At 38.4% G+C, this 13,248-nt stretch overlaps 1 protein-coding gene across 1 annotated transcript; it reads left to right on the forward strand.

Moving 5' to 3' along the window:
• Positions 1-520: 520 nt before the first annotated feature.
• SULT1C4 (sulfotransferase family 1C member 4) lies at positions 521-6,243 on the forward strand. The gene is made up of 7 exons (XM_035558109.1): positions 521-692; positions 2,382-2,519; positions 3,790-3,887; positions 4,167-4,293; positions 5,506-5,600; positions 5,796-5,976; positions 6,131-6,243. The coding sequence occupies exons 1-7, from the start codon at positions 521-523 to the stop codon at positions 6,241-6,243; spliced, it is 924 nt and encodes a 307-aa protein (XP_035414002.1).
• Positions 6,244-13,248: the final 7,005 nt, after the last annotated feature.

The following is a 13,248-nucleotide window of genomic DNA, read 5'->3' on the forward strand; positions in this document are numbered from 1 at the left end:
AACACAGAAAAGCCCTGCAAATATTTTTTGTGAGTATGAGACCCAAAAGATGCTATCAGGAGTTTCTGTTCTTCTTCTTTAAGAAAGAAGGGTTGGGTCCTATGTGCTGACTCCAGTGGGAGCTTTTAGGCTCTGTTCTCTTTTGAATCACATCCCTGATGACTTTTTTGTGCCTTTCAAAGGCCACTAACTTACAGTCGGCACTTTACACAAATATGTTTGCTAAAATATTTAAAGCTAGAGAGAATGTATTTTTTTTCTCTTTCTGTATCTGAGTAAATGGAGTGTTTTTTAAAGATGCTGAGAGTTACCAACAGCAATATGCCAAGCGTTTCTTAAAGTTAGATCCAGATTTAAGGAGCCTAAATATGGACCCAGATAGGTCAAATCATAGGCAAAGAAATCAGAGGATATGGAATTCATTCAGCAAAAGAGAACCTGAGAATGGGTGAGTAAATTTGGGTATTTTTTTCAGAGCAAACATTAATTTCCACGCTTTTCATTCCACGTGCAGAACACAATGGCCCTGGATAAAATGGAAAAATTGCATCTGGAAGATAAAATGATCCAAACTGAGCTGTGTGAATTGGAAGGTATTCCCTTAACAAAACCAATATACAGCATATGGGATCAAGTGTGGAACTTCAAAGCCAGACCTGACGATCTTCTCATTGCAACCTATGCAAAAGCAGGTTTGTGTGTAGAGGAAATAGAATAGAAAAGTTTGAGATAGTTCTTACTATTGGAATGGAGAATTATATTATTCTATTGTGACTGATATTTGTTTAATCCCAAAATAGACATATTTTAAAGATGTGAAGCTCTGCCAGATATGGTGACCTACTTTTGACTTCTTTGGCAGAAATAATATCAGTGTATTACTATTGAAGTTCACACCATCAAAGTCTAATTACATATTTGCTTTGATTTAGATTATATACATACATATTAATGTACTATAGAACTTTTACAAGATTTAAGGAAGCTTGGTAAAAATCATCATCACTAAGAAATAATAGAAACCGTTCAAGTATGAATTGTATTATGAATATGGCAAATGACTTGGTGTAAACCAGTACTGATACCTGGAAACAGGTTACTTATTTTAAAGAAATAACCAAATTTACTTAATAATTTCAGCCATTAAAATACCCACCATTAATCTTAGCTATCTGGTATTTGTATTTTTATGTATTAATTGGACCCTTAACTCATTAATATTTCTCTTCTTCATTAGGCTCTTTATATTTATATAAAGGAAAACAATGAATAACAGGCATCCAATATTAATCTTGGATGAACAAAAACATGTACAGTTTATAGGATTTAAGAACAGACTGGGTAACATTTGATGATCATAAAAAATTAATGACTTGAATTAGCAAGAATTTTTAAGTGTTGTTTCCAGCAGAGGAAAAATAACATAAAATTATTATTACTGAAAATTAATTACTTTTGAAGGTAGGAAAAAATAGATTTTGCTGAAAGCTTTCAACTTATTTCTAGTATACTGAAAGCAAAAGCATACTATTTTAACCAGCCTGGATTGAAATATCCCAGCCATTGAACTGAGAAGAAATAAAGTTAGGAGTCCGTTTGACATTATTTTCTATCTGCCAGAACTGCACACTTCAAGCACCATATTAAGGACTGGGTTTCCTGCCCACATTGCTTTCTAGGATATCCCTTAGTCTGTTCCCCAGATGACCTGATACAGTACCTGAGACGAGATGTAGTTAACCCAGTGACCACAGCTATAGGGGAAAAAAGGCACCCAAGGGACACAGTTCTGTATCTCTTACAAGATGTTGCATTAGCTCAGGCAAATGAAGTAAAATGTTGTGCTGAAAATTCATTAAAGCATTTCAAACAGGAACATTGAAAATACTGCAACTTTTTTATATGACTGTATTTCATACATTCAAACTGTATGAAATTTTTACTCACTCAAAGTTCAGGTATTTCATTTTTTCATTCAAATTTTGAAAACAAAAAGTTATATTAGCTGAATTTTTTGAGGGATGAAAATTGGGATATGTGAATTTCACTCTTCTTTTCAAATACTACCGTCTCCAAATTGTATTATGTGAGTTTATCTCAGAGATTTCCTCATTACTGGAGTAGTAGCGGAGAGGTTTTCTGTTTGCAAGAATAAACCTGTCCAAAAAAAGAATCTCTGAAACAGGTCTTTGGAAATTACCTTTGCATTCCTAGTTATGCTTTTTTTTTTCTCCATGGTTGTCTCTTTAAATTTTGTCACTCATGTGCTGTGCTGTTCCTTCTTTCTTTGAAATGGAGTCCATCCATCTGACTTTCAGTTCTCCAGCAGAAGAGACTCTCATCTCTCCCTGAGAGAAATATCTAAACATTGATATTTTCAGGTACCACATGGACACAGGAGATAGTGGATATGATTCAACAAAATGGAGACATTGAGAAGTGTAGACGTGCCAGTACTTACAGACGCCATCCTTTCCTTGAATGGTATATGCCAGAGCCTTCGCCTAATGGTTACTCAGGTGAATATCAAAGAGAATAGGTTTGTATGTTAGACAAAATGAAGCAAAGCAAACATCCAGAACTGATGCCACATTTTTTTCTGGGGAAGGTCCTGCTTTATTTGCCCCTGTACTATGCGCTATGTCAGGCATCAGGGCACAGTTCATCTGGTTTAGCATAAACATCGAGTGCTACTCAAGCCAACGCAAGGCTGACAGATAGGGCACAGGCCCTGCTGAAGACCATGTGGCTCCAGAGTGGCATCTGAAAGCTGTGTGTGATAGATACAGTACCTAACGCAGCAGCAGATGGGCATCACGTGGAAACACGGGTGCAAACTGAATCCCATCCTGTGACTAGGGGCTATATGGAATGGAAACCTATGTCTTGGATATATTCCCAAAATGTGGATGATGTGTTTTCTGTGGGTTTGCTATTGTTTTGAGTAACTGCTGTTAAATTCAAGGGTCTAGTCATCATAACAAGCAACTGGGCATTCAGGGAATTGGCAGGCCTGATTGTTCTGCAAAGACAGCTCCCTGCAAGACCCTTCCCCCAGCAAGGACTCCCATCCCATACGAATCATTAAGCCAGACTCTCTTCACATTGGAATCCAAAAAGCTTGAATGACTGCAGTAGAAGTGCTACTTTTTGTCTTCTAATCCAGACTGCGTTGACATAAACAGAGACACAAAAATGATAGAAGTTGACAGAGGATGCTGGCAAATAAATGAGAGAGGTCATGACAGACACTTGGGGGGGGAAATAACATATCTCCACATATCCCCAGATATTCTCATGGATTCCCATATATCCAAAACTACTCACAATCTACTCTGCATACAATATGAACTTTATCCATCATTCTCCCAGCTTTTCTTTACATGCTATCCAGAAAGTCTAGTCAGCTACTCTGTTATTCTCATATCCTAGGAGAAACAAACAAACAAAAACAAAAAGCAAACAAACAAAAGAAACACCTCTTACTTGCAAAGAAAAAGGAGATCACTAAATATTGTGAAGGAAAAACATTGGGTGGGTAAAAACAAATTAGTATTCATCGTTATCCCTCGGGATGCATGGCTTAGACATGAGCCCAAGACAGCAAAGTGAAGATATGAATTAATTTTCTCCCTTTTCTTCTTGAATACATAGGTACAATGTTGTCTATGTTACACTGCTACCTAATTGCTTTCAAGAAGTCAGTCAAAATCTCACCTATGAGAGTAGCAAAGAAGTGCTAGCAGAATGTAAAGAACAGGTCAGTTTTCATAAAATGTTATTCCATAGGCCTGGAGCTAGCTGAAGCTATGCCTTCTCCACGAACTATAAAAACTCATCTTCCTGTGCAGATGGTGCCCCCCTCCTTCTGGGAACAAAACTGTAAGGTAAGGTTGAAGAGGTAGGACTCAGTCTACTTCAACTGGAAAGAAAGTGATATAAAACAGGACTCAATATTATTTCCAGAGTCCTTGTGAAAACTAAACTCAGCTATCTTCCCTTTATTGTGCGATGTCTGTGGGAAACTAAAGAAGTTATGACTGAGTTATCTGAGTCTTTCTTGCAGTTTTCTCTGAGGAAAGGCTCAAAATCTATGTCGCAGCCATGTGTAAGCTCATATTTCTCTCTCTCTTTCTCTCTCTCTCTCATTTTCATACCCAATAAAGATAATCTATGTGGCGAGAAATGCAAAAGACAACCTGGTGTCATACTACCATTTCCACAGAATGAATAAAGCACTTCCTGACCCAGGAACCATGGAAGAGTTCATGGAGAAATTCATGGCTGGAAAAGGTGATAAACTGCAATCGGTTGTATAAGAGATTTTGTTCATTTTAAAAATGCACGACATTGATTTATCTATTTCAGCTACAGTTTGAAATCCAGTGCTGACACTCTGTGGAAGAATATCCACTAAAGGTGTTTTAGTAGTAGCTTCATTCAGAGGGTTTTATAGTACCAAAAGGGTGAATTCTATCTTTAAACTCACATTTTGAAAAATAATTGCTGCTTTTTATTCCGCTATCATTCAAAAACATATATGATGATTTTAAGGTAATCTCTTCTCTCTGTAAGGTTAAAAGAAACCTGCTTGGAGGACAGCTGGGAAGGAACAGCAGCTCAATGGCTGTACTCTAATGTGACACACAAGAATGTAAAATTTAATTTTGTATAGATTGTGCAGTATGAATTTAAGCTAAGAGAGTTTTTTTACCTCAATTCACCTGTCTAAAAATCAGGCATCTGAACAAAGCCGGTCATCTAGCTAAGGACAGGCAACCCCAGAAACTGATTCTTCCTCTTCTAAAAGAGATGCTGATATCCAAGAAATAAAAACCTGGTCATTTGGATGACGGTCTTCAGTTTGGGTCAGTAAAACTTCCATAGGTCCTTTTTTTTTTTGCCACCATGTAGGCCTAGAAACACCACTGTCTGGACCAGCGTGAGAGTCTCATTTCTAAATGAGACCTTGTGTCTTGTGTTTGACAGGCTGAGCTTGTGAGCCCTCTGTCCCAGTGCAGATGTTTAGAATATAGGAACCTCTGTCCAAGCTAGTCATCTCGGTACTTGCTGGAGAGAAACAGGCACTTCTGATAGCACACTAAATAGTTAAACCAGTTAGGAGCATAGAATAATGCAGGTGGGAAGGGGCCTTTGGTGTCTGTCTGGTCCACCCCCCTGCTGAAAGCAGGGCAAATTAAAAGCGGTTTTATCCAGTCAACAAAATGAGCCACATTCTGGAAATGTCTGCTTCTCTCCATCAAAAGGGCAGCCTAGATTTTTCATTCAGGTGTAAGCATCCGCAGTTAGATATCAATCCTGCTCTGAGCATCCATATACCTGAGGGATTAATAGCATGAAGGCTGTGTTCAGTACAGAGCACAGCAGTCATGGCCACAGTGATTCAAAACCAGCTAGGAAACACCCAGACACTGGTTATGGAGGATACATGAGTGCCTAAAGACAGATCGGGCATTTATAACTGCTGCTGCTCTTCTTTTTCAGTGCTTTGGGGTTCCTGGTATGACCATGTGAAAGGATGGTGGAAGGCAAAAGACAAGCACCGTATTCTCTACCTCTTCTATGAAGATATGAAGGAGGTAAAGACTGAATGTGTGTTTATAGAGCTTTTCTTGAAACCTGAAAGTTTAGTAGATATTATCTACACTCAACAGTTGTCTATTATAACATTAGTTGTATCAGACTTCTCACCCCAGCAACAACCGTAGTGTTAACACTGGGATTTCCTTCTTTTTCTTCGCTCTATATCTTATCCCATTTTCTTCTCTCTGCAGAATCCAGAGAGACAAATTCAGAAGATTATGAAGTTTATGGAGAAGGACTTGGAACAGGAGGTTCTTAACAAGATAATCCATAACACCTCATTTGAGATAATGAAGGAAAATCCCATGGCAAACTACACTAAGGATTTTGTGGGATTAATGGATCACTCAGTTTCCCCATTCATGAGAAAAGGTACTGAGATTTATTACTGGTATCAATTCACTCTTCCTGGTATAACTCTGCCTTGAAATAATCCTTCCCTTCAACTACAATTCTCTTGTAAGTTGTGGCTAATGGGCTTCAAGAAATACTGGTAAAATATATATATATTTTTTTTTTTCCATAGGAGTTGTCGGGGACTGGAAGAATTATTTCACTGTGGCACAAAACAAGAAATTTGATGAGGATTATAACAAGAAAATGGCTGATACATCTCTTGTTTTTCGTGTCGAATTGTGATTATTAGCAATAGGAGTTATTCTTTATGACCTATCGGCCTTTCCATTTTATGTATTTTGCTTTTCCTTGTGTCCCTAATATTTCAATATCTTTCACATACCACTGATTTTTCATTATGATGAGAGTGCCCGAATTATGAGGAAGTTTAGACTGGTCTATCTGAAGAAAATAATCCCTCTCTTGATACTTGTCATCCAACCCTCCCACAGTAACTTTTAGCATTAACTAAAATATTTCAGACATGTTTTGAGTTTGTGTCTTTGTTAAACTGCAGCTGGCATTTTCAAATCAACCTGGCAATTTCAAATGAGAAATTAGGAACAAAACAAAAAAAAAAAGTGTTGAAAGAATGCACAAAGTGTGGGCATTCCCATGCTGTGCAAACATTTACCAATAAATAACAATAAACAATTTTAAAAGGTGGTCAAGTATAAACAGAGCAACAGAATTGCAGAAAGTAGAATAACTTCCTTTTTTTTTTTTTCTTTTCTCCTTACTTTAAGCTGGACATCATAAATGTCATTGAGATGAAAGCAACATTTCCAAAAACACCAAATACCCATTAATTCCATTGACAAAACTTGCTAAGGAGCTATATAGAGGTGTTTATCTGTAATCCATCTGTGGAGGTAGTTGTCCTTACTGCATCAAGTCAAGAAGCTCTTGCCATCGTTGCCTTTTGAAACGGATATCACCAACTTCTGTAAATATTTGGAAAAGTTGCTATGAAGCAGGACAAGAGTCACTGTGGCATATACTTGCCTCTTCTTCACCTTTGCAAATGCGTCCATCAAATATATCATTACCACTTCCTCCTTTTCTTTGCTCTTCTCTTGACCAAATATGCAAACAGCCTAACGAGGACTTTTAGTTGCAATAGGGTCTGGTCAATACTATCACATAATACCTTAGCATTAGCACTGGCACTATAGCCATTCTTTGGTAGGAAATTAATTTAAACAATATACAGCCCTTTCTTATCATAGACAACTGTCACCAATCCACTTCTGAAGAGTTCCTGTTTAACTGCATTTGCCCTCTGAATGTCAGAGGGAAAACTACATAGACTGCCACAGCTGGAGGAAAATTCTGTTTTAGTCTCTATAGCTAAACACAAAATGTTTGCTGTGCGTATTTTCTCTTTGGTCTGTGGAAGGTTCCAGGGATTTAATAACAGCAGCCACTGCCAGCACACACAGACCATTTCAGGCTAGCGATTTAATCTAAATATCTAAATTGAATGCAGTTCTCTAAAGGGCACCAATATCAAGTTTGGAAACAAACAAAAGGCTTCTCATTAAATGTGGAAGTTACATTGTCAGCTCCCAATCCAATGAGTTTCCCTTAAAAATGCAGGAAGCACTGGAACTAGAAGCAGGCATTTGCTATACAAGTGCAAACGTAGGTATTGGGAGGGCTTTAGGTGAATGGAGATTCCTGCCTCCATAAAAAAGATGTCTCTGTAAGCCAACTACCTGAGAAAAAATCATCTGGCAGAGGTGCTGCTGTTTGCAGCAAAACTAAATATGAGCCTGGGAAGCTTTCTGTGGCTTCTCTAGTTTTCGTTCATTATTAACTTACTGTCACCAGAACGAGGAAAAGGCGTTGCCTGTTCTATGGCATTTTTTCATTCTCTTGGGTCACTCCATGAAATCACGAGTCAGCTGTTTGTCAATCCAATCCTTGTTCAGGGTCATAGGAGCCATCGGTAAATGGAAAAAATGCTTAACTCAGCAGTTGGGTGACATTTTAGAAGTTGAGCTGTACAAAAGGTCACATACATAGATGACCTATTTGCTCCTCCTTTGAAATCTCTCCATCTATTAGAAGGACAAAAATGCTGAAGGTGGCTGTGGCAAGGTAAGGGTGATAGAGTTTTGAGTTATATTGGCTAAGTCACCTTTGTTCTCTCTTCCTTAGGTAAACCTTCACCCAACTGGAATTCAGCTGCTCTGAAAAACATAAAAAGTACCGCAGGTCAGAGAATGCAATAAAAGGGAAAAAAAAAAAAAAAAAAGGAAAGAGGGGAAACAACTACTGGATGTGTGGGTAAATAAAAACTGTCTTTCCTTACCCCATTGACATTATCCTTATATATGTTATGCGTGTGTGTGTGTGTGTGCATATATATATATATATATATATATAAAAATTCAAAGACAGAAATATTAACCTTTATAACAAAATATAGCTGGCCTGGGAATAGAAAAGTGGGATGTTTCTGCCTTTTATGCCCTCTTAAGCCAGCACAGCTGAGACAGATCAACCTGTGGATTCAGTCATAATTTTTAATATGTTATTAACTGAATATTAATTCTCTGTAAAACTACAGGGAACAATGAATTGTTATAAGTGACAATAAGTGGATTTGTAGTTATTGGAAAAGTTTGGAAAAGGGGTTAATAGGTTGCATGCAACCCCCAGTCGGCCTGAAAACCAGTGTTTTGGTGTCTATAATGACAGTATCACAACAGAGCTGTGTGCATGTTTCTGGGTAGATAACTGGAGGGTGCCTACATCTAGAGTGCCTTTAACTTACATATCTTTATATTTGTCAGTTGTTATGCACAGAAGAGCTTTAAATGATGTGTTATACAGAGACTGTTTACTAATAGTGACTTAAGGGGGTAAAAAGCTTAATTTATTTTGATACTGTAAATCGATGAGCATCAGCAGAAGGAGATTGTACATATTTAACTAAATTATTTCATGTCAATCTGAACTACTGTCAAGCTTCTGGTGCGAACAAGTAACTCTCTATTTACTGTGGTGATAGAACTCTACAGAGCTCCAGTCAGACACACACCCTGAACATACACTGGTGCTTTATTTTTGTCCAGTTACCTAGAAGTATGGTTTTACTGAGTTTCTTACAGAGGTGCAACTTCTATGTCAGCTTAAATAGAACTTGTGTCAGTTTAGCTGAATGCAACCCCACAACAACTTCTTCAGTGCCGCTTGTCTCTTCTAAGCATACCTGCAGTTTTAATAGCTGAGAAACTTTGTTATTAATCTCTAACAAATGTCTGAAAATCAGTGTTCATTAACACATGCTAACTGTTTGCATGTGCCTGTTTTGTAGCTCTGCACTAAAAACTATCAGAACAAATCCTCCTGCTGGAATGAATGAATGAAGGTTCCTGCTTTCACAGAGAGGTTTTTACCAGGAATTGCTATATGAATTCTAGGATAGTCATGATCTCACTGTACCTTGACTGTCTTTAGGAACTAGGAGAGCCATTTTACTTTCAGGTGGAAGGCATCCATTTACGAAGAAGAATGGGAGAAGCACCAAGCTTCAAAATAAACAAACAAACAAATAAATAAATAAATTAGAGGCAGAGAAGCAAGTTGCTCTATCTTCTTAGCTAGCATTCAAAGACGGAGGAACACTGCTTTACATTCCACTAATTGTACTGCAGGTGATTTGCTTCATGCTTGGATTGAAAGTTATTGTTTATCCAGTAGGAAACCGACCATTGACAGAGAGTAGCTTTTATACCACTTGTCCTGTTTTTATAGGATAAGGGTATCTTAGCCTATAACATACACAATATAAATTTTTTTATAATGATTTATGTCAACATGTTCAGAAGGAACCTTATCTTTACAAGGTTAATGATTAATTCTGGAATTTTCCAGAGGTTTGCTAACATTGTATTTCAAACCTGGACTGAGGCTTCCACTCTCCTGCTGTCTTCGATGATTCATGCAAGTCCTGGCTCAGTGCAGGCTATAGGTGAGGGAGGCTAGAGGCACAATGAGAGAGAAAGACTAGCCCTCTGTACTCGTAGGATGCAACCAAACCAAGCCTCCAGGCCTGAAGCCATGGGCTTAGGCTTGATAACCTGTCTCTGTCTGCCCTCCAGACCAAGCACAGACTTAGGCACTGTGTAGGTGGACCAGGAATGTCGTCGTGCAGCAGTGTCCCGTGGTTAATATTGAAGAGGCAAATCAGTCATGGATCATTTTCTAGGAGGGCCTCAGCACAAGCTGCTGCAAGGGCAGTTGGTATTTATAAGCAGTGTGACCTCAGACTGTATGAAGGCTCACAGTTGAATCACAGGCTCACAGGTCATCTAACCTGATTGTGGAGACACAGGGATTATGTCAAAAGCAGGCCACTCGGGGTCCTTCTCTGGCAGGGGCAATACAGGTATAAGTAGGGTCTCAGGCTGGATATCTAAAAATAAGGAAAATAATTAATTTTTTTTTAAAGTTAAAATTGGGCCTCTTGATTCACAGTAACCTGTTATTGTGCCAATAACCCACAGTGATCTATATTTGCTATTATTTCTGTTTGCAGTTCGAAGAGCTTTCACGTTCAGTCAACAATGGAACAGTCTTCTACAGCCAGACCCAACCCCTGGAGCTCAAACAAAATGTTAGTTTCCTTGTTTAATGCTAACCTTTAAACAGGCTTGGTGGGCTTTGCAGTTTAGTAATAGAACACCAGACTCTGCACCTCTCATCTCCTGCAATTTCAGAGCAGAATTAAGAGCTACATAAACTGTTTTTTTAATACCTAACAAAACCCTTCACACATAAAGTAATATAGAGATAAATACAGAGGTCAACACTGTCCCTGCATCTTACAAGCATTCAGAATAGCCTCCCCCTTCACACCCTCTTTAATTCACTTTATCTTCAGTCTCTACAATTCCATTACAGGGGGAACCTGCTAAACCCAAACCCACGTCAATATGGCCAAAGAATTTATGGTTCATTTGCACAGGGCAGGGAGAATACTTTAAGTTGCCAGACAGGGGTGAATAGTTAACAGACTGTAAATTCATACCCTGCCTTCCTTTATACTAATTTTGCATGTACAGAAGCCACAGAAGTAACTCAAAGCAAGAAAGTTAGCTTGCCCAGAGTGGTTCACAAAGGAAAGTTTGTGATCCACAGAACTGGCTGGAAAGTCAGATTCTACAGAGCCAAATATTTAAAGCATTAGCTCTGCAAGCTGGAAACATTCCTCAGGTGCAAAATTACAGTAATTTTCTCATTTTGTTATCTTCAGAACATTTCTGCAGGTCTAATAATTCCAATGCTACTGAACAAACATTTCTACACTGCTTTAGTGGAATAACCAACCACAGTCCTGTGGAACTTGGCCTTTCAGTGAAAGCAGGATTTAAAGTTTGTTATCCTCTGCCTCAACACATCTCATAAACCTCCTGGCAATCTTGTTTTACATAAACAATGCTATTTAAAAAATGAGAACTAATTATCTTTACAAAGATAATAAAATTACAGAATACACAGAACACATAAATTATTCTTGTTTTTCTCACTTATCTGGTCCCAAATTAGCTGCATAGATGTAATTTTACTGGCTCCTTCTGGATAGATAAGATTCACAATCTGTTTAAGAAAATTATGTAAGACTATTGCAGCTATGAATCAGCATTTTCCCCAAGAAATATGAAGCAACTTTACTGTAAGAAATACTTGGTTGTAACAAATTGAAACAGTCAACAGTCAAAATCTTCAATGCTTATTGTTTTGTTTATTTTAGGAAGAGCTATTTTATTCTGCTACTACTCCCTATACAGGATGCTTCCCAATTGCTGTTGCAATTTAGGACCCAAATGAAAGACCGTCAAGACTATTTTATTTGCCAAATGTAGCTAAGACCTCTTGCACAAAATGAAGGGGGGGCAGAGTGAGGATTGGCCCAAAAAACACATACCCTACAGGAGCAGGGAGCTCTGTCAGGGGCTGAGTGCCTCCAGCTAGAAACAGGTGGTGTCTGCCTGTGATGAGTGAGCCAGTAGTTCAATCTCTTCAGTACAAAGAGATCAGAAAAACCTTTGTGTATCTGCCTTGGCCAATCTCCAAAATCATTTTCCGCATAGTCAGGAGATGACCCAAGAGTTGGATCATAACACATATTTTCAGAGGATAGACGGTAGGAATGCATTTACAGAAACATTGCTTTCTCTGTGGTTTTCCAAAAAAAAAGCAGCTAAGCTTTTCTATAATGTTCTCTCCAGACATCCAGCTTCAGTCAGAGACGGACCTGGAAGGACTGAGCCGTGCAGTATGGCATAGTTTAGGATCAAATACTATGGTTACAAGATGGTTTGGCAAAGACTCTCTCCAGAAAGGCTCTTCTTGAAGTTGCATGAAACCTCCACCCTAGGCTGTGGCACCACAGGCCTTGGTACCCAGTTCAGAGCATCCCAACGTGGACGAGGAAAGAGTGGGACTTCTGAGGAGTGTAAGGATGGAAGTTGTGGAAAAGCAGCTTCTGGTGGTTTGGTTGTGGAGATCTGTTCTTGGCCAGCAACCTCTGTGAGAACAAGATTTAGATGTAGAGCTTAGTGATATGGTTTAGTGGAGGACTTGTTAGTCTTAGGTCAGAGGTTGGACTAGGTACTCTTGTAGGTCTCTTCCAACCTAGATGATTCTGTGATTCTGTAATTCTGTAACAAGGAACTGTCTGCTCCTGCCACAACTGCTTGCCTGCTTATGTTACAATATACAATAAACATACATCATGTACGGTGAATGCATATGGGGAAAAAAAAAAAAAACAAACACCAAGGAAATGCTTTCTGAGATATACACAAACAACCTTTCTGCCTTTAGTCACCATTTGTCATTTGCATTTTAAAAGAAGAATGACAATAGGAAGACTTGTAAAAATATAAATTATTCTTGCGAGAGCAGCATTTTGCCTAACATGAGGTTTTACAAAAACAATAGACATTCTCTCATGGCACCACAATTAATTCAGTGCCATCCAATATCTACCTGGTGAATTGTAAATAGAACAAAGCGCCTAAACTCTTTTCTCCCAAGCAACTTCTCATTAAAAATCAATAAGTTCTCAGGAGAAACATTTCAAGCATTACCAAACGTGCTTGCATGACTACAGGAAGAAACGTGTGCAGTCTGAAAACATTGTTGGGCATCGCTCCCCGCAACCAACTACGGAGGAAAATGGCTCCTAATTTAAAATAATGAACTTCAAGCCTTAATAACTGTCTTCTACTA

The sequence above is a fragment of the Cygnus atratus genome, chromosome 1 (assembly GCF_013377495.2).
Source record: "Cygnus atratus isolate AKBS03 ecotype Queensland, Australia chromosome 1, CAtr_DNAZoo_HiC_assembly, whole genome shotgun sequence".
In the NCBI taxonomy this organism is placed as follows: Eukaryota; Metazoa; Chordata; class Aves; order Anseriformes; family Anatidae; genus Cygnus; species Cygnus atratus.

Coding starts and splice junctions, on each gene's coding strand:
- SULT1C4 (XM_035558109.1), top strand. CDS start 521: ATGGCCCTGGATAAAATGGAAAAATTGCATCTGGAAGATAAAATGATC. Junction 3,888..4,166: donor TCTGGGAACAAAACTGTAAG/GTAAGGTTGAAG, acceptor TACCCAATAAAG/ATAATCTATGTGGCGAGAAA. Junction 5,977..6,130: donor TTCCCCATTCATGAGAAAAG/GTACTGAGATTT, acceptor TTTTTTCCATAG/GAGTTGTCGGGGACTGGAAG.